This window comes from Hordeum vulgare, chromosome 3H (genome assembly GCF_904849725.1).
Source record: "Hordeum vulgare subsp. vulgare chromosome 3H, MorexV3_pseudomolecules_assembly, whole genome shotgun sequence".
NCBI classification, from domain to species: domain Eukaryota; kingdom Viridiplantae; phylum Streptophyta; class Magnoliopsida; order Poales; family Poaceae; genus Hordeum; species Hordeum vulgare.
Window position 1 is genome coordinate 558,809,208 of NC_058520.1, and position 19,912 is coordinate 558,829,119.

The 19,912-nt window shown below is 44.7% G+C and overlaps 3 protein-coding genes and 1 long non-coding RNA gene across 4 annotated transcripts; 3 read left to right on the forward strand and 1 right to left on the reverse strand.

Moving 5' to 3' along the window:
* The first annotated feature begins 1,725 nt into the window (after positions 1 to 1,725).
* On the forward strand, positions 1,726 to 7,466 carry LOC123445041 (AP2-like ethylene-responsive transcription factor BBM2). Its single transcript, XM_045121957.1, has 9 exons — positions 1,726 to 2,145; positions 2,237 to 2,921; positions 3,342 to 3,424; positions 3,554 to 3,562; positions 3,710 to 3,798; positions 3,983 to 4,056; positions 4,157 to 4,207; positions 4,336 to 4,412; positions 6,150 to 7,466. The coding sequence occupies exons 1-9, from the start codon at positions 2,031 to 2,033 to the stop codon at positions 7,073 to 7,075; spliced, it is 2,109 nt and encodes a 702-aa protein (XP_044977892.1). The 5' UTR covers positions 1,726 to 2,030; the 3' UTR covers positions 7,076 to 7,466.
* Positions 7,467 to 8,851: 1,385 nt separating this feature from the next.
* LOC123445044 lies at positions 8,852 to 12,596 on the reverse strand. Its single transcript, XR_006631050.1, has 2 exons — positions 12,417 to 12,596; positions 8,852 to 9,466 (listed from the first exon to the last, which is right to left on the reverse strand). It is a non-coding gene; the product is annotated as an uncharacterized LOC123445044 (long non-coding RNA).
* On the forward strand, positions 9,050 to 11,907 carry LOC123445043 (extensin-1-like). The gene is made up of 3 exons (XM_045121958.1): positions 9,050 to 9,473; positions 10,013 to 11,451; positions 11,695 to 11,907. The coding sequence occupies exons 1-2, from the start codon at positions 9,050 to 9,052 to the stop codon at positions 11,425 to 11,427; spliced, it is 1,839 nt and encodes a 612-aa protein (XP_044977893.1). The 3' UTR covers positions 11,428 to 11,451; positions 11,695 to 11,907.
* Positions 12,597 to 13,770: 1,174 nt separating the features above from the next.
* Positions 13,771 to 19,286, forward strand: LOC123445045 (uncharacterized protein At3g49140). Its single transcript, XM_045121959.1, has 13 exons — positions 13,771 to 14,118; positions 15,039 to 15,184; positions 15,269 to 15,494; positions 15,679 to 15,781; positions 15,878 to 15,942; positions 16,234 to 16,350; positions 16,429 to 16,524; positions 17,154 to 17,310; positions 17,395 to 17,445; positions 17,524 to 17,633; positions 17,889 to 18,041; positions 18,506 to 18,601; positions 18,685 to 19,286. The coding sequence occupies exons 2-13, from the start codon at positions 15,108 to 15,110 to the stop codon at positions 18,778 to 18,780; spliced, it is 1,347 nt and encodes a 448-aa protein (XP_044977894.1). The 5' UTR covers positions 13,771 to 14,118; positions 15,039 to 15,107; the 3' UTR covers positions 18,781 to 19,286.
* The last annotated feature ends 626 nt before the right edge of the window (positions 19,287 to 19,912 follow it).

The window sequence follows — 19,912 nt, forward strand, 5'->3', positions numbered from 1 at the left end:
GCGGTTAATCGGTAAAAGACGATGAGGTTCCAGTCTGAACGCTAAACAGAATAGGCAATTAAAGAGACACGCGCGTACATACACCTCTCGCACGCTTGCTTCCGGTTTGAATACGATCCAGCTTTGACCGTCAAAGTTTTAGGCGGGGGCAAGCGGTGCAATTACCAAGGTGAAAACACACACACCCGGCCTATCTTAACCCCCGCTTCTCCTGCCCCCATAAAGAGAGAGAAGAAGAAGAAAGCAACGTACACTCGCATTCTTAATCTCTCTCTCTAGTAGAGTACTACTGACCCTTGCTGCTTATAGAGAGAGAGAGATTAGCTAGGTAGGTCTTGATAGTACTGGTAACAAGTTGTCATGGGGGATCCTATGCGAGGTTTAGGGTTCCGCTCGCGCGTTTCTCCATGCGTTTCTGGAGAGGATCGACGCCAAGGTTTTTCTATGGCCGGAAGACGAGGGTCCGTGTCGTCATCTAGGGTGCAGGTAGCACATTATCTCCTCCTCCTCCCAGTCCCCTCTCCTCCATCACTCTACCAGTACGTACGTACGAGACAAGTGGTGATTTCCTTTCCCCCTTTTCCAGCCTCTCTTTGTTCTGCTACTACTAGCTATATATATGTAGCTACCTTATGCTTTCCAGTGAAGAGAAACGAATCCATGGCTAGCACCACAAGCAAAAATATATTTTGCAATCTTATATTCCTACTATCAAATCTATACTAAGCTATTTAAGTTGTCATGTGCGAATTACAGAGTTTAATCTCATCATGTGTACGTATGTCACTTGCAAATTTGCAGTGTTATCCGTATTATTTTTCATGAGATTTTCATTGCCGATTTCGTTGAAGTTGTTGAAAATACTGCAGCTGTTGCAGGGGAGACTAGTGCATCCAAATGTAGGGCGCCTATCACTGTGCATGCCACCCTTTGTGTCATTGTATGTGTTGGTGTGTCAGGAGGAGGGGGGCAGAGCCTAGGGCTTTGAAAGAAATAAACCTTGTCAGGGATTCAGCTTCGGCAGCGGCGAGTGGTTTTTAGGGTTTGAGAGGCGAAGCCGGCCAGGACTTAATTGTTCATACGTGGATTCTTCACTGTTGAACAGTGTTTTGGCACATAGTTAGCAATTGATTAACAATGTTACCAGTAGGAGTACCAGTTGTATATACACGCACATATGCATATGTCAACTGCCCAACTGCGTGCATATATGTCCAGGGCATCCAACCGTGCGCCTGCATGTGCACCTCCGCAATTGAAAAAGGAGATGAGATACTATGTACGCAAAGAACATCTGCTCGCGATCGAATTGTGATCCTAGACAAATAGAATGAAGCTAGATCTTGCAACATTTCTTAAATTTTTCCAAGGGGGCATCAGTTTTCTAATCACCTGTGAATACCAGCTTTTCAGTCAAAAAAGGGCATGACAACTCATACTGTTATCGAGTAAAGGGCACCGCTTTACTACTACATGTACATGCAGGCAACAGGGTGCACTCATGTAGGCATATCTTGACGTGTTTTTGGGGAAAATGAGACAAAATATGGTGGACTCGACCTCCCCCCAGAAAGCACAAGCAAAAAGATGTCCCTGCTCAGCTAAACCATGCCACTGTTTTTTGTATTGCACACAGCTGATACAAAATATAGGACCCTTTTTATGTTCGGAAAAAGCTTCCTACTACATGTACATTCCACTAATTAATCGAGGAGTATCATATGTATACAGTAGTCTCACACTCTAACATAGGAGTGTTAATAGCGTTAAGGATTAGTGCACTATAACAATTTGTATAAATATCTGCCTCTGTAGTACTTGTGTACTAGTAGTAGCACAGTTGCTCAAGTCTCCAAACTCCAAAGCTCTCTTGGGTCTTGACCTCTCCAGCATCTCCTAACCTTGGGCTCCTCAGCAACAATGGCTTCTTGATCTGCAGCTCTCCCTTTCCCGGCCTATCAAACAGCAAGCTTAAGAAGAGACCAGTTAATCACTTCCACGTACTGTGTTGCTTTTAGGTAGCTTCCACCATGGCCACCGTGAACAACTGGTTGGGCTTCTCCCTCTCCCCGCAGGAGCTCCCTCCCTCCGCCTCCGCCTCAGGTGACGTCTCCGGCGCCGACGTCTGTTACAACATCCCACAAGGTAGATACACACCCACCCTAGTATTCTTGTGATTGGTTTAAGTGCATCAAGCAGTAGTATATGAAAATCTTGTGATTGGTTTGTTGCGCAGATTGGAACATGAGGGGATCGGAGCTGTCGGCGCTGGTGGCGGAGCCCAAGCTGGAGGACTTCCTCGGTGGCATATCCTACTCCGACCACCACCACCACCACAAGCAGGCCGGTGGCAACAACATGGTCGTCCCTGCAGGTAGTGGCAGCGGCGGCGCCGCTTGCTACGCGAGCTCGGGAGGGAGTAGCGTGGGCTACCTGTACCACCCCAGCTCGGCCTCCCTCCAGTTTGCTGACTCTGTCATGGTGGCTTCCTCTGCCGGTGGCCTCCACCACGACGGCGCTGGCATCATGGCGAACGCCACAGCCAACGGCGACCTTCATAATGGCGGCACTGGTGGGGGCATCGGCCTGTCCATGATCAAGAGCTGGCTGCGTAGCCAGCCATCCCCGGCACAACAACCGGAGCAGCAGAGGGCAGAGGTGGCCGCGCAGGGGCTCTCGCTGTCCATGAACATGGCGGCGGGCATGCCGCAGCTTGTCGGCGGGGAGCGTGGCCCGCAGGAGTTGGCCATTGTCCGGAAGGATGACACGGCCGGTGGCAGCAGCGCTGGTTCTGGTGCGGTGGTGTCGGCCGGTGCAGATAGCACGGGCGGAAGCAGTGGCGCGGTGGTGGAGACGCCAGCGTCGAGGAAGACGGCTGACACGTTTGGCCAGCGGACTTCGATTTACCGTGGCGTGACCAGGTATATAGTAGTATTAGTGCATTGCAATATACATGAAAGTATCTGAACAAACTCTACTTAAAAGATTTGAGCAATATATATTTGATTGCTTTTTGTGGCATTATGCTGAGCGTCTAGCTAATGCATAGTTTCGGGCATTCTTGTTTTCTAGCTAATCATAAACTCAAACAGTGATATCGCCAAGCATGCATGGATCAATGTGGTTTCTTTCCCTTTTTCTGTTTTTGCAATGACCCTAGTATCACTTTATATATTTTTTCTCTTAATTTCTTCTTTGCGTCAAGTGAGTATTGTCATTTGCTTTTGAGGCTCTTTTTTAATAATGTAGCTGCATAGGAAATGCGTAATGCAATTATGTGGGCATGATTGTGGTAGGCTTACAAAGTGTGTATTTTTCTGTTTTGTGTTTGGCTTTAATAGGCATAGATGGACCGGGAGATATGAGGCTCACTTATGGGACAACAGTTGCAGAAGAGAAGGGCAAACTCGCAAGGGTCGTCAAGGTACTGATGTGTCATCTTTAAAGTTGTTTACATATATATGATCAATCCACCTCCAGTGTTGCTAATTAAAGTTATTCTTTGATTGATATTTCAACCTTGTATGAACTCGGCATGTACAACTCCACTCAGTCTATCTAGGTAAGCAAGATCCAGATTGAAGTAATTACAATTGGTTTTGTCACATTTTCTGGATGCATTCATTGCTATCAATTCTTTAAAATACAATTTTTAGAGCTTAAACTACATTTTATTTGTTTATCTTCTGATCTTGAAATGCATATATAGGTGGCTATGACAAAGAGGAGAAAGCTGCAAGAGCTTATGATTTGGCTGCTCTCAAGTATTGGGGTGCAACAACGACGACAAATTTCCCCGTAAGTTACAATGCTCCTTTTATCATTATTTTTGGAAAAAGCTTTTATAATTTATCACCATTTTATTATTCGTTGATCAATGGAATGATGAACATCATAGCTACATTTCTCTAATTATTATCTTTTGGGAAGCCTATCTTACTGAAGTGGTCCTTAAAGACATGCATATTTTCCTTTTTTTTAGGTAAACAACTACGAAAAAGAGCTAGAGGAGATGAAGCACATGACAAGGCAGGAGTTTGTGGCATCTTTGCGAAGGTCGGTCTCTTATATTTTATATATGAATCGTAGGTACATGATTAGCAAACCAATCTTCAAACCAAAGGATACTAATGTTATTTGATGTGTGTATGTGCAGGAAGAGCAGTGGTTTCTCTAGAGGCGCATCTATTTATCGTGGAGTAACTAGGTATGTGTTTCCGTTTCTTGCTTGTGTGCATCGTATGGTGTACGTAGAGGTTAGGAGAACAATCCTTGTATTAGCTACATAGAAATTTGATTGCTATTGCTGATCCATTTTAATTTTGTGTAATAAAGGCACCACCAACATGGCAGATGGCAAGCGAGGATAGGGAGAGTTGCAGGGAACAAGGATCTCTACTTGGGCACCTTCAGTAAGTACTCCATATGTTTCTTTTTACTTTGCATATAAGATTTGTTTGAAGTCAAACATTATAACGTTTGACCATGTTGATAGGTAAAAATATCAACATTCCCAGTACCAAATCAATATCATTAGATGCATCATGAAATTGATTCTAAAACTGTATAGCTTTGGTATTATATTCTAAAACTGTATAAATTTAGTCAACTTTTATGAAGTTTGATTTCAGATAAAAATTTTATGCCGAGTAAAAAGAAACAGATGGATTATATATGTATACTTAGTACTCCCTCCGTTTCTAAATATAAGACCTTTTAGAGATTACATTATGGACTACATACGGATGTATATAGACATATTTTAAAGCATAAGTTCATTCATTTTGCTCCGTATGTAGTTCATAGTAGAATTTCTAAAATGTCTTATATTTAGGAACGGAAGAAGTATTTGTCTGTGCCCCGTACAAAATACATTTTGTTATACGGAAATTAGAGCATATTCGTTTGTACTACTATGTTTCTAAAAAATCAGATATAGAAACATTTTGTGCCGACATTTAGAGGGTGCTTGGATACGTTTTAGTCTCATGACTAAAAGTAATGAGACTAAGAGGGTGCTTGGATCCAAGAGACTAAAACTAGTCTGACTAAAACTAGTCTCTTTAAGAGGCTAAAGTTCCAAGCACCCCTGACTAAAGAGAGGCTAAAACTAGTCTTGAGGCTAAAATCTTTTAGTCAGGGGTACCCCTACTAAAATGTGCATTAGTCCTCTCTCTCCTCATTTAACTCCTCATGCAAGTTCTGGATTGAAGGGTTTGGAGGATAATAAATGCTCATTAACTTGATTTTAGTCTCTTCAGTACTTGGATCCAAGCATGGGTGAGGCTAGCAAGTTTTAGTCTCATTACTTTTAGTCATGGGACTAAAACGTATCCAAGCACCTTCTAAAACTTGCTAGCCTCATCCATGCTTGGATCCAAATACTAAAGAGATTCAAATCGAGTTAATGAGCATTTATTATCCTCCAAACCCTTCAATCCAGAACTTGTCTCGGGAGTTAAATGAGGAGAGAGAGGACTAATGCATATTTTAGTAGGGGTACCCCTGACTAAAAGATTTTAGCCTCAAGACTAGTTTTAGCCTCTCTTTAGTCAGGGGTGCTTGGAACTTTAGCCTTTTAAAGAGACTAGTTTTAGTCAGACTAGTTCTAGTACCTTGGATCCAAGCACCCTCTTATTAATAATCCCCCAGTGGAAACTAAATATGATCTCCAATCCATGTCCAGATGGTACTAGTTGATTTTCCAATTGTAATCCATGTCCAGCTGATGATGTGTGGGTCCAAGAACAACTCACATGTACACATGTGAGAAATGCATGGAGTGACAAATCATAAAATGCCAACGAATGGAGCGACAAAATCGTAGATTTCCAGTAGAAAATGGACCTTCTTCAAGTCATGCCAAGTTGCGTCAAGCATATTAATATCGTACTTTGTGCATGAGTGCATGCTTTATTAAACGTAGCTTCCATGTTTAGTGCTGCCGCTGTCTCCACTCGCCGGTGCATCTAGTCAAAATATTCGAGCTGCGTCTGCATGCATGCACGCATTTGCAGTAAACTATTGATTAATTAAAATAATTAAGCTTGCTTGCCACAGCTCACATGCATACATCTACATGCATGCATGGCATCGACTGGTAGATTGCGTTGGTACTCTACTAACTATCGTCTCTGTGTGTAATGTAGGCACGCAGGAGGAGGCTGCGGAGGCCTACGACATCGCGGCGATCAAGTTCCGAGGACTCAACGCCGTTACCAACTTCGATATGACGCGCTACGACGTCAAAAGCATCCTCGACAGCACCGCGCTACCCATCGGCAGCGCCGCCAAGCGCCTCAAGGACGCCGAGGCGGCCACAGCGTCGTCCCTCGCGCAGCAGCAGCATCACGCCGGCGTGGTGAGCGGCTACGATATCGGTGCCCTGGCCGCGTATGGCGCGGCATACCACCACCACCATCCCTCCGTTGCCGGCGCCGCTGCATGGCCGACCATCGCATTCCAGGCCCTGCCTCAGCAGCAGGTATCCAGCGTCGGTGGTGGACACATGTACCACCCATACGCCCATGCGCAGCCGCTGCGCGGGTGGTGCAAGCAGGAGCCGGACCATGCCGTGATCGCTGCCGCGCACAGCCTGCAGGAGCTCCACCACCTCAACCTCGGCGCTGGCGCAGGCGCACACGACTTCTTCTCGCAGCATGCCCAGTCGATGCAGCAGCAGCACGGCGGCCACGGCAGCATCGACAACGCGGCGGGCGCCTCGCTCGAACACAGCACAGGCTCCAACTCTGTCGTGTACAATAACGGCGCCGTCGAGAGCTTCATGCTGCCCATGAGCACCACCACCACCGCTACGGCAAGCCACGCCCACGAGCAGGCGGCAGCAGCTCATGCCCACGCACGCGCGGTGGCGGCACAGGCGTACAGCGGGGGCAACATGAGCAGGGATCACGACGACGGGAAGATCGCCTACGAGAACTACCTCGTGAGCACCGCCGAAGCCTACAGCGGGGGCAGGATGGCTGCCTGGACGCCGGCCTCAGCCCCACCGGCGACAAGCAGCAGCGACATGACCGGCACGCAGCTCTTCAGCGTCTGGAACGACACTAACTAGGTCAGCTAGAGAGAAAAACACTAACATCACAAAGCACTTAGGGTTCATGCATGAGATGGCCATTGAGGTGTTTCTGTCGTGTTCTATTATTGTTACTCATTAGCTAGTTTGGATGGTGTTCTTCTGGAGGAAGGTGATGGCCTGTGAGAGGGCTATGCATTGCACTGCATTGTTCTTGGATCAGTTGAGCTGTTATCATTTTGGGGTTAAGTTCAGAAGAACATATATGGTGGGGGCATTGACCAGGGAATTAGATCCTTTAGAAATCAATGGAGCTAGAACTAGCCTGCTTGTAAATTTTGAATTGCTAGGGTGGATGGCACTGCATGATGGCGATCGATGCTCAAACGAGTTTTTTTTTTAACAAAGTTCTCAGCTTTATTTCTGTTTCTTTTTTAGTGTTTTATTTGGTTCCAATGTGAGGAGGAAAGTACTATCTGGCCGAAATAATTTGAGTAGCGAAGATCATCTCATTTCTATTTTTTAGACAAGCCATCATCTCTCATGGACCCAATCTATGGTGCTGGGCTAGGTTGTTGGATTGGGAAGTAGTACAAATGGGCCAAGTTGTTTGATACTGAATTCAAGTGAGCCCATAATGCAAAAAACTCTCGGTATCTGAATTGGCTGCCACCAAATGACATCCATATACATCCATAAAAAAAATATACCTTCCATTCATTCTTATTCTTATTCTCTTATTAATCAAATATAAGCCTCCAGCTCCCTAAAACATCAGTCTCACAGATGATTGCAAGAGAAAAATAAGACCAAAGCATGTTGAATTGTTAGTTAAACCTGCTCAATTCATTCGTGGAGCAGAGGAGACAAGACATGGATGCAAAAGCTTTCCTTTGACCAAGGGCACACATACACCTTTTGCTTTCTTTGCCCTGGGTTTGGTTTTGGTGAGCTGCTACATTATTGTGGTCAGCAGCCTAGTATATTTGAGCAGTTGAAGCTAGACATACCACTCACTCTCCTCGGCTCACCTGACAAGATAATGTGGCAGTTCATTTAATCTTTTTTTCCTGTCTCTTGTTAGATTCTACCACCAGCTGTAAAAAACATGGCGAATCCATTTTTCTTGTACTACTTGTTTAATTATTTTTAAGCAAGGGTGAATCTGCAGCTCAGAGTAAATACTGACAGCCGAAGTCTAAGAAATGGCTGAGTAGCCACATCTATGGACTGGAAATGTTACCTTGCATCACCATCAGGTCATCCCTGTGAGGAACAAAGGGCAAACATGCCACAGATGCCGCTAGATGTTTACCAGAATGGACGGTTTAGCTGCACCACTGTGAACACTCCTTGGAAACCTTCCAGATTGTTACCGCCGCAGTTTTGTTGCCAAACTCGAAGATGACGACCAGGCCTATTTCATCTTATACAGTAGCCCAACATAGCATGTTCCGATTCCAAGCGGACACACCTGGAAATTTGCCAGTTGGGTAAATAAGGCTTTAGCCTTTACCACCTCGATCACCACCTCGAAATTTCCCAGTTCATGTTTCAGAGCTTATAAATGTTATGCCCTTCAGAGACTCTGGGTTTAAACAACTCAGGTTGAATGTTTCTATAAATAGTGTAGGAAAATTTGCGTCATAAAACCTTAGTTTATGCTGTCAAGTACTATGAAACATGAACTTTTAAAGATAAATAGAAAAAATGCCAAAATGCTCTGCTCTTTTACATTTAGGTGAGATGAATTCAGTATGGCAGGATAAACAGCAAAACATATGTACCAAGACCCCTTGAGCATTTACAAGCAACTAAGTAAATATGTGCATCACGTTGATGATTTTGTTTTCATGGCTAACATAATTGTTGCTCTGCGATTACTTCAAAACCTACAATACTTATTCTCTGAAATAACATACAAGCAGATTCATATACTCCAACTACAAAAGGTTATCATAAATCACAACTAATTACATCTTCTCTCTGAAATCAAGTGGTGACAAAGTGTACATGCTCTTTTTTTTCTTTTTTGAGGGAAGTACAGTCTCTAATCATTCAAATGGCCATACCACCTTACCAGCTCCACCTGCTTCCCCAGAGACCCTGCCAAGTGCCACCTTGAACATTATAAATACTCATCCATACCAAAGCCAAAATCATTCACATTCTCCCATCTCCTCTTCTCACTTCAGAAAGCACTGTCCAGGCATGGAAGTAAGCGTTGGAAGCCAGCCAAAGCGCCAGCTATGGCTGGTCTTAGCCGTGCTGGTTGCCATGGCAATGCTCGGTGAGGCAGCCAGAAGCTTACCACCACCTTCTCTTTCAGCATCACCAACGTATGCTCCTATCATTAAGGTGATAGGCAAAGCATACTGCTATAGATGCTTCAATGAGGCGCACCCAGAAGAATCCCATGGGAAGGAGCACCTGGAAGGTAAATTTTGGTTATTTGCAGTTCTTATTATCTATGCACGTTAATGCAGTCAGCTTGGAAATATGTCAAGTTTCTTCTTGTTCATAATTATCTTGGAAATGCACTACTTGCTGGCAAGAAAACTGTATTCAAGAATATCATACAGAAGATCCAAGAACATGGCTAGAGCCAAATTTTGAGCTTGGTTAACAATATTATCTGCTGTAGTTACACAAAAAAAATCTGCCAAGAAGGATCTGCACATTTCCTTTGGTACATGGCAGTTTTAGTGTTCTAGAAGCCTATATGATCTTGCTTAAATAAAAAACATCAAGTTAAAGTTGCTACCAGGTAGGCCAAATTACAGTAGACTAAGGATACACATACATGGATATGTGACTAATACCATGATGAACTGTGAACCCAAATTGCAGCTAAATTCATCGAAGAGAAAAACTGCTAAGAAGATGGATGATGTTTTACAAATTCTTCATTCTTCCTAAATGTCTTTCAGCATTTCATACTGCAACTTAATACCTTTTTATCATTATCTGGTGCAGGAGCCATGGTCAAGGTCACTTGCCAGGCCAATGACCAGGCAATAGTGAGATTTGGCTACACCGAAAGCAATGGCAAATACAGCGTGGCCATTACCGGTTTGCCACTTAGTGGCACCTTTGGGGCTGACTCGTGCAAGGTTGAGCTCCATGCGGCAGCAGGAGGATCTGACTGCAATGTGCCCATGGAGTTAAATCTCTCTGGAGTTAGTGTTTACTCAAAGTCCAATGAAGAAGTGGTTCTCCAAGCCAACCAAGTAATGGCATTTGGATCAAAGAAGACATTTGCTGGATGTTCAAAACCTCACATTCTACCATCGATGTATCCATCTAATTCACCGCCACTCCCATACCAGCATCCCTCGCCTCCACCCAACTACAAATCCCCACCGTTACCGTACCAGCATTCACCACCAACTTCTAACAAGTTTCCACCTCCATCGTATCAGTATCCATCACCTCCGCAGAACTTGTACTCTTCACCGCCACCGTACCAACAGTCCACACCTTCAAGCAACTACCAAGCTCCACCAACATCTAACAATCCAACACCAACCCACAAGTATTTACCACCTCCATACTACTACAACTCCCCATCTTCGAACAGCCACGTAGCTCCACCACTGCCATACCTGCAGTCCCCACCTCCGTACAACTACAAGTCACCTGTTCTACCATTGTCACCAATGCCTCCTCGCCATTATAACTCTCCACCTCCATTTAACTATGGATCTTCACCCCCACCTTACCAATATTCTCCACCGTTACCTCCAAAACATCTACAACCAAATGTTCCTCATGGTACTCCGCCACCAGCATCAATATCACCACAGCCTCTTTACCCCTATGGCTCTCCACCACCAGCATCAATATTTCCACAGCCTCTTCACCCCTACAGCTCTCCACCACCATATCTGAACTCGTACCAATCCCCACCACCACCGATGCAGCTCCCTCATGTAAAATCGCCACCAGTTTCTTCAACATCTCCACAGCCTCTTTACCACTACAGCTCTCCACCACCATCTCTGAACTCGTACCAATCCCCACCACCACCGACTCAGCTTCCTCATGTAAAATCACCACCAGTGTCTTCAACATTTCCACAGCCTCTGCACCACTACAGCTCTCCACCACCATATCTGAACTCGTACCAATCCCCACCACCACCGATGCAGCTCCCTCATGTAAAATCGCCACCAGTTTCTTCAACATCTCCACAGCCTCTTTACCACTACAGCTCTCCACCACCATCTCTGAACTCGTACCAATCCCCACCACCACCGACTCAGCTTCCTCATGTAAAATCACCACCAGTGTCTTCAACATTTCCACAGCCTCTGCACCACTACAGCTCTCCACCACCATCGCTTCTGAACTCCTACCAATCCCCACCACCACCAAATCAGCTGTCTTAAGCATGAGGAATGGTTTCTTGAAATGTAAGTTTCCTAGTGGGCTTTATGTGGTACAGTATAACATCTTAACGTTTACATATGATGTATCATCTTTATGAATTTGAATCGTAATAATGTGAACTTTCACGATAGCTCATATAAACTCAATATAAAAGATTGCATTGGTGAGGACTCCTTATTTCAAATAAAAGAGTAATAAGATTCCTAAAGTATAGCGACAGGACATGTTAAGTTGTTAACCATATGATTCCATCCATCTCATTTCAGGATATGATGTGGGCAGAATAAACGGAAGAGTCGAAGTCTATCTCAAGAAGAAGCGCCGTAGCTGGAATTGTCAGCTATGGGTCACAGTTTCTAGAATTATCTACCCAAGTATCTAGTGTGTTTCAGCTTTCACTTTGTTGCCTAGAGCTATTTCAGCAATGTAACCATAAGTTGTATGAGCTATTGTTAGTAATAGCAATGTTCTGTACTCAATCCAATATATGCTGCGGCATCTACCCAAGATAGAACAAATCCAGGGGGGGGGGGGGGGGGGGCTTCTCCACCGTGAAATTCTGTGGCTCAAATTCAATTCAGAAACCAAAAGTTGGAAAACTGAGCTTGGAATGCAGTGCGCTCATGAGTCGCTACCGGTCACCGTCATCTCAGGGGAAGCATAATATCACCAGTAAATCAGCGCAGTTCCTAGGTAGTAAAATAAAACCACAGGATCCGTCACCCAACCACGCGCCGGAAGGCACATTTCTTCAGTTCAGTGGGTAGCAGCGGTTTTCCAGAGAAATTTCGGCTGCTAAACCTAAACGGGAGTAAGCAACAGCAACAACAACAACGATCGACCACTCGACGAAAGTAGTTCATCTTCCTCTCGGATCTCGCGGTATCTATCTACCATGGATTGTTCGTCTACAGCCTACAGGCGACCAAGGGAGGAGACCTACGCGGACTGTGGCAAGAGGAACGAGCAAAGCAACCCGGGCACTGACCTGACTCCAGTAACCCACCGCAGATTGACGACGGCGACCACGGAAGCGGCGGTCTCTGCGCGAGAATTAATCGCCGGAGCTGGCGGACGGCCGGCGGTCCGCTCCGGTCAGGTCAGGTCTGCAGGCAGCAGAGCGCCAGAGCCTGACGCGGCGGCGTTGAGTGGGGACGGAGAGAAGATCCGGGCCAGTTTGGGTGGGCTTGGGCCGCATGTCCGCGCGTGTAAATAGCAACAAACAAACTCAGGCCTACTGGCTCTGGGCTGGGCTGTCCGGGCCGCCTCGCGAGAACGCGGTGCAGCCGTGCACGTGCAGTGCTCGGCGCCGGCGGTTGCCTTTCCATTTCGGTGCCGGTGCATGTCGCCGCACCGCACTACGGGTGACCTTAAGCAGAACACATGGCCCCACACGTCATTTTCCCAAGACAAAAAAAGCGAGGGTACAAACGTACGGAATAAAATACCAGCAGCAAAACCGGAAAGTTTTCCGATAAGTAGTGCAAAAATAGAGAGCATGCGGATGTATGTGTGTATATAAATAATGAACGTATCGTGTGTGGAAATGTCTCGTTCTTTGCGTGATATGATAATCCAGCCGATCGTGCGGTTTTGGTGCGTGGCGGACGATGACGAGCGTGAGGCCGGCGTTGCAGATTCCTTCCTTCCATCCGGAGGCCCAGACTTTGATGCCAACGGAATGGTACAACTTGGAAGACATATTCCCCTCGCCTGCTCTGCTGCTATTGGTGGCACGAGGCTAGGTACGACACATGGCACACGTCCGCCACAACTGACATACGCATAGCGCGAAGATGCTCTCCTATCTGCAGGTATCTTCTCACTCGAATGCTATCCATACATCCTTCATCCGCTGCACACCAGGCTTATCGCCCGGCCCAACATGGCGCATGATGAGTGAGACCCTGCCAATTTCCGTTTTGTTCTTCTAAAAAACTATAGTACATTTTTACGACCAAGTGATGTAGTTCTACGTGCTGGAGTTTTGTGTGTTTGGTTTTTGCGGGGAGTTGTGCGTAGAGTTTGTGTGCCAAAACTGCCAACAGACGTGATGTTTATAGAATAATTAAAGCGTGAAGCAAAGCGTCCCTGCCAACACCACTCGCTCATTTTTAGCAGTGGGGCCAACGTAGTAGTACGCTTTAAATGCGGAAATTACCCCTCGAGATCCACTCCTCACCAACCCCAACCAAAACCAAATGAAAACAATCTCAGTTCCGCTATGCGTTGCATTCATCAGAAAACAAGAGAAACATACACAAGAATCTGCAGCTTCAAAGAGAGCGAGGGCAGAGGAATCTGCTGCTGCGATTATAAAAAACGGGGTTTGGAACTTGGGTCAGCACAGCCGCAATCCTCAAAATAAAAAATCCGCACAAGAGTTAAATTACCAAAAGCGCCCTCACGTAGTGCCGCTGCCCCACGCCTGAAAGCACACGACGAGAGGGGGGGAGAGAAAAACAGAGGAGCGAGCGAGGGGAGAGGAGGCTCGCCAAGGCCGTAGCCACCGTCACTCTTCGCCGCCGTGATCCGCCTGGGCCCCGCCGTGCCGGGGCTGCTGGAGAGAGCGAGCGGGTGGGTCGCCGGCCTCGCCGCCTCCGTCCCGTATTTCCCTCTGATCCTGCCCTCTCCGTGGTGTGGGTCTCAGGGGACCAAACCTTTCCGCCGCGGCTTGCTGGCGAGTGAAGGTGCGTGCGCGCTGCTACTCTCTCTTATTCTCCTCCTCCAATCAAGATTGGCTGCGACCAGCGCGTGTCCGCGTGATCTCTTCTCGGGAGACGGCGGTGGTGTCAAAGAACTGGTCTCAGGGTCAGGGACAATAGAAGTAATCTTGTGTTGTTCTGCCGTTGGACGGCTGATTATTCACCAGTCCAACTGTTTCCTGAGGACGTGAGTCTCCACCGCGGCTCCTGGTTCAGGCTGGAGGATTTGGTCGAATCACTTGTGTGTTGAAGCGTGCGATTTTATGCTGCGTGCGGCAGCGGCTTCAGTTTTTTTTTTTTTTTTTTTGACAGTGTTCTTGATCCTCCAGGCCCCACCAGAACGCGAGGTGCTCAGGAACTAGGGTTCTGGATTGAAGGGGCCAAAAATAGAATTTGCGGAGTGTGCTAGTGGTTACTGTGAATGGCAATTCGACACAATTCAGAGTGGCTCTTTTTTTCGGGGACATGTAGAATTGCAGTAGGGAGGAGGAATGCTGAACCTTTTATATTGGATTTACATGAGTTGTTGATTTTCTTTTCAAGATCATCTTTCTCCCAATTTTTATGCGGCGTTCTATGCTCTGTTTGTCTGGTATGATTTGAGGATCTCTAGATGGTTGGCTTCTTCTGCACCCTCAGTTAGGATCACTGCTGGAGAAGGGGGAATGCTGATTGTGCACCTTGCCTTCGCTGAAGGAATTAAGATTTCGCTTTGCGACTAGTCGTGTCATTCATTATTTGTTTCAGTCTCTGCTTTAGCCATTTTCATTACTTGTATAATTTGCTGATTAATGGCACTTCTGTTTTTGAAAGAAATCGATGACACGTTTTCGCTTGTCATAAAAGAAAAATCATATGTAGTGCATCATCTCTTACTCGTTATTTTTCTTTTCATGTTTGCACAGTGCTTTTCTTAGTTTCCAATCGGCGTATTTTTGCACACATAATTGGTTTTCCTTCATTGGAGTTTACCAATGTCGGCCGGAGCCACTATAAACTGGATCAGAACCCCATTTCACACCCAGAGATTTCATGACTTCTCAAGTCTAAGGTCACTCCCTCCTTCATTACTTTAACTTAATCCCTTGAATGGTGTTTTTTTTTTGAACCTGACTGACGTAACAATTTATTTTAGTTTTAGATGCCGAAACACTTTTGGGTCAATTCAGCCTTGCTGGTTGGCAACTGATCAGGATTCATCCCTCTCTAAAGTCCGTGTGGCTGCAGACTACTCAGATTCATTGCCAGATTCCAAGTACATGAGAGATCGGGGATACCATCCTCTTGAAGAAATTAAAGAACGCCCAAAGAAGAAGGACATTTCACTGACAGATGTAGAAACAGCTAGAACAGTAGTAGAGGTAACCTAGGATAACAAAACAGTGATTTTGTTGCTAAATGCATCCATCGTTTTTATTCTGCATAGCAATGACTATAAACTTCCTCAGCTTAAATCTGAGTACACATCTGTAAAAACTAGCATAAATCCCGCCTGCTGTACTAAATATCTTACCATTTGCTGGACAACCTTTCCATCTTGTGTAGGCAAATAGCAAGGGATTGCTCATATTTCCTGCCAGGGTGCATAATGAACCTCATGGACATGTTTCATGGTCAGAGTTTCAGTATGTTGTTGATGACTATGGAGGTAATTCCTTTGTGCGTGAGTGAATATTTTACAGCAGAATCTTCATCATTTCCTTCTTGTGCATCTAACACTTACACTGGGTGAAATTTCATACAGACATTTTCTTTCAAGTACCTGATGATGGGAACATCTTGGAAGATGATGATGCAAACAACCCTGTGGTAAGATGGCTTATGTTTCCATTTCTGTCGGTGTGTCTCTTGATGTTTTTATATGAGTATCAGTGGTCTACTGACAGGCCAAAAAGGGTTCACTATCTTCCAAATCCCATTTTGAGTTCACATTATATGGACCCTATGGTGCATCATCGACTTAGTTCGAGTCTTTATTTTGTGATGCAGTCATCATAATGTTGGCTTGTTTAACATCAATGCTATTCGCAAGTGTAGTGTGCACCAACGTTTTGACTGCAAGAAATTTTTCTTACGGTTGAAATGGCATTTTTGTTGCAGACAGTTTTGATCGGAACAGATGGTGCAATTATTGGAGAAACTAGTGTGGTAACTAGTGATTTCAACGACCACGTGGTCATTGAGGATTCTATGGACATGCATGATGATGACAGCAAGGTTTGCTAAGAAAGTTTTTATCTGCTTTCAGCTGGTATTATCCGTCAGTTTTCTCATTAACAACAAACCCTGTCACAGGTTGACACAGAAATAACGAATATTCTCATAGAGTGGGGAATGCCAGTAACAATGCGTTCAATACATCCTATATACTTTGCCAAGTGTTTGACAAAGGTAAGTCATGAACATTTACTGTGTCATAAGCAACTAGGCTCATATCAAGCTAAAAAAAAGGTACCCCCTCCGATCCATATTAATTGTCGTTGATTTAGTACGACTGTGTACTAAATCAGCGACAATTAAAATGGATCGGAGGGGGTATAGAATTCAAGATCTGCTAAAATTTCTCTCGAGATAATTGCTGTTTGTCAACTGGAACAAAAAATAATCAAGATATGCACTCAGCCAGTCAAAGGGATAGTAAAAACTAGGAGTACATTCTATCACTATGGAGGGGTAAGGCTTGCCTCGTATAATCCTTCCTCAGACCCCACTTTGTGTGTGAGCTTCTAGCACCGGGTCTGTCCTTTGTTATATGCATTCCATCAATTACTATGTTGTATAAAAGCTGCGCCAAAAACTAGAGTGGATTGCTGAAACATATCACATATCATTTTAGAGTGCAGAACGAAATCGAAACTACAAAGCACCACCTAGTTTTTACTATCATTCTTAATTTTCGTGTAGAAATTCATTAATAGTGAATGCTTTCGCTAGCATATTTCATAGCCTGAATTGTCACATGGAGGACTACCTTATCTCCACCATTCCTTAACCGTGCTAAGCATTCGTTTCTTATGCAGGCTGTTCATGATAATCACGGGGAGAAGATTGATAATCCATCAAACGGGGTCTCTATTGTAGGATACCTGAGACCTGCTTTTATAGAAGAAGAATCTTATTTGAGGAGTTTATTTCATTCTGAATGCAATGCCGATGGTTATTCATCTGAGTGGAGAGGTGCTTCTCAGCTTGCTCATAGTTACTTCTATTAGTCATGTGATTCCATCCAATTATTTTTCTAATAAATAGTCAATCAAACAGAGGAATACAACAGAGAACCCCGGCCAGCTTCTGGAACCAATGGCCTAATTGGTAATTTGATCAGTTTAAATCTTTCATTCAGTCACTTGCCTTGAACATCCGTGTGACTAATAGTAAGTGAATATTCAGATGGTGATAAATCGAGATTGGACATCAATGATGTGGGAAGTAGCATTGATTCAACCATCTATAAGCTGGAAATGATGACAATTGAGCTGTTTTCCGTCTATGGGAAGCAGGTACAGCATCCCTCTTCAGCCCAATGTTTTCAGTTACAAGTAAAGGACAGTTCATTCGATGTACTCCCTCCTTCCCGAATTACTTGTCCCAAAAATGGATACAAATGGATGTGTCTAGAACTAAAGTATGTCTAGATACATCCATTTCTGCGACAAGTAATTCCGGTTGGAGGGAGTATTACTTTGTAAAGCGAAAATGGGAAATAATCAGCATTGTTTTTCTTGGCTTGGTAGTCATCATGTTGATTGTTGCAGTTTATGATTGATCCACAAGACTTTCAAGATGCAGAACCAGATCTTCTTTCAAATCATGCTTCGGACATTATAAAACGCATGGAAGAAAATAGTGATCAGTGTACCATGGCTCTACGGTCCCTCTGTAGCAGAAAAAAAGGCCTCACGGTAGAGGTGTGTTCTGTTCAGTATTGTTTTACTCAGCTTCCATACTCCTTAGTGGGTTATTGTGTATGATGAATAGGATAATTCTCACCATCACCTGAACTTTGGAGTTGCACTATCAAACTGTACCTGAAATCGATTCCTCAAAAAAACTATACCTGAAATGTAATCTTGGTGATATGTGTGAATTTGCACCTGGTTGAACTTTGGAGTTGAACTATCATACTTTGCCTGAAATTTAGTTCTGGTAATTTGTGTGAATTTACATCTAGTACAATATCTGAAACTAATCATTCTTATATACAAGAAGCTCTGCTTTGCCTACAGGCCAAATTGAATACTTCATTTTGAGAAATGGCATCAATAGACTTTTTTTTCCTTGTTTATATTTTGTAAGATTGTAACAGTACCTTTCCATATTTTGTGAAATTTGGTTTGCTCATAGACTAAGCTCAGTCTTATTGATTTTGCAGGAGGCACGCTTGATAGGCGTTGATAGTCTTGGTATCGACGTGAGAGCCTTTTCTGGCTTGGAAGCTCGGACAGTTCGATTTTCATTCAATGCCCAGGTGGGTTATTGGGATTAAACTTCTCAAATTACCTCTGCCTTTTCATGCAATCTAGAATAACCTTTCTGAACCTTTGGTTTCAGGCGTTATCTGAACGTTCAGCCGAAAAGAAGATCAAGCGAATGCTTTTTCCTCGTTATCGCAAGACCGTGAAAGCTTCCGCTGAAGATGAATGTTAGCCAACTTATTTAATTTTAGCTTCGAACGCCTAACAGTAAGCTGGTGAGGACAAAGGGTGTGCAGGGAACTCAACCAAAGATGTGCACCCAGTCAGCTCCCAGTTTGTTAGGAGAAGCTAACACCCGTCGACATGAAATGACCTCAAGTGCTAGAGTGCTCGGTGGAGGTTTCGGCTTGGTCGGCTATAGAAGGCCAACCACCCATGGCTTCTGACAAATAAGGCGGTGGCCATGTATAGAGGAGCATCCTTGGACGGGACGTGAGGCGATTCGGTGTCGGTGCAATCTGCAGCTGATCAACCATAGCCCATAAGTTTTCCCCTAAACAAAATAAGGTGCAGGAGACGCAGGATACAAAGCGACAGCTCTTTGGCCTGAATAAACAACGTCTTCTTAGTTTACTACAAACATGTAACTAACTCCATCTGATCCGTTTCCTTCCCATCCTGAATAAATTGCAATTATGTTATTTCGCAAACAAAAAATGCAATTATATTTAGTGCCAACATGTCGCTGTCGAAACCTTGATGGTGTCTCGGCAATAAAAATATTACTTTGCCGTTAATTTTGGAGAGGCATCAGACATGAAGCATGCTTATCGTGCAGAATGGGACGTAACTGGGCATGCTTGTTTGTTTGCTTTGCTTGTTGGTGAGTAGCTTTCCTTTCAGTGAAGTACCTTTCTGCTGCTGTGTTGTGTTGTGTTGTGTCCGATAAGATTGTGACCGGATGGGTTAGAAGATAGTGTTTACTCCTACTAGTGAGGTAGTGGCAGTCGCCGTCCTGGAACGGAAATGGTGACGCCCCCTGATCGTCTCTTTCTGCCTGGATTGGCCGGTGGCGCTTTTTTCGTCTGCCGGATTCGGTGGAAGCTGATGAAGAAGCCGCCTCTAGAGCCGTGTTACCACTGGTACTTCAGGGGAACCACAATAGATTGGTAGCATGCATGTTGTTGTATCGTAGCGTTGAACACAACGGATTGGTAGCATGCTAGTTATTGTATGGTGCTCATACTTTGAACTAGATGGTTTGCTAGTTTGCGTGCTATGCTTACTGTCCATGCGCGTGCTACGATTATAAGACATGATCGTGCAAACATAAGAATTTAGTCAGCCCATTATTTTGTCCCAGA

Bases quoted from the DNA above. Each gene is read 5' to 3' on its own strand.
- LOC123445045 (XM_045121959.1), top strand. From the start codon at position 15,108: ATGTCGGCCGGAGCCACTATAAACTGGATCAGAACCCCATTTCACACC. The intron at 15,943-16,233 runs GTAAGATGGCTT...TTTTTGTTGCAG, and splicing joins ATGATGCAAACAACCCTGTG to ACAGTTTTGATCGGAACAGA. The intron at 18,602-18,684 runs GTGGGTTATTGG...CTTTGGTTTCAG, and splicing joins GATTTTCATTCAATGCCCAG to GCGTTATCTGAACGTTCAGC.
- LOC123445043 (XM_045121958.1), top strand. From the start codon at position 9,050: ATGCTCTTTTTTTTCTTTTTTGAGGGAAGTACAGTCTCTAATCATTCA. The intron at 9,474-10,012 runs GTAAATTTTGGT...TATCTGGTGCAG, and splicing joins TGGGAAGGAGCACCTGGAAG to GAGCCATGGTCAAGGTCACT.
- LOC123445041 (XM_045121957.1), top strand. From the start codon at position 2,031: ATGGCCACCGTGAACAACTGGTTGGGCTTCTCCCTCTCCCCGCAGGAG. The intron at 2,922-3,341 runs GTATATAGTAGT...TGGCTTTAATAG, and splicing joins ATTTACCGTGGCGTGACCAG to GCATAGATGGACCGGGAGAT. The intron at 4,208-4,335 runs GTATGTGTTTCC...TGTGTAATAAAG, and splicing joins ATTTATCGTGGAGTAACTAG to GCACCACCAACATGGCAGAT.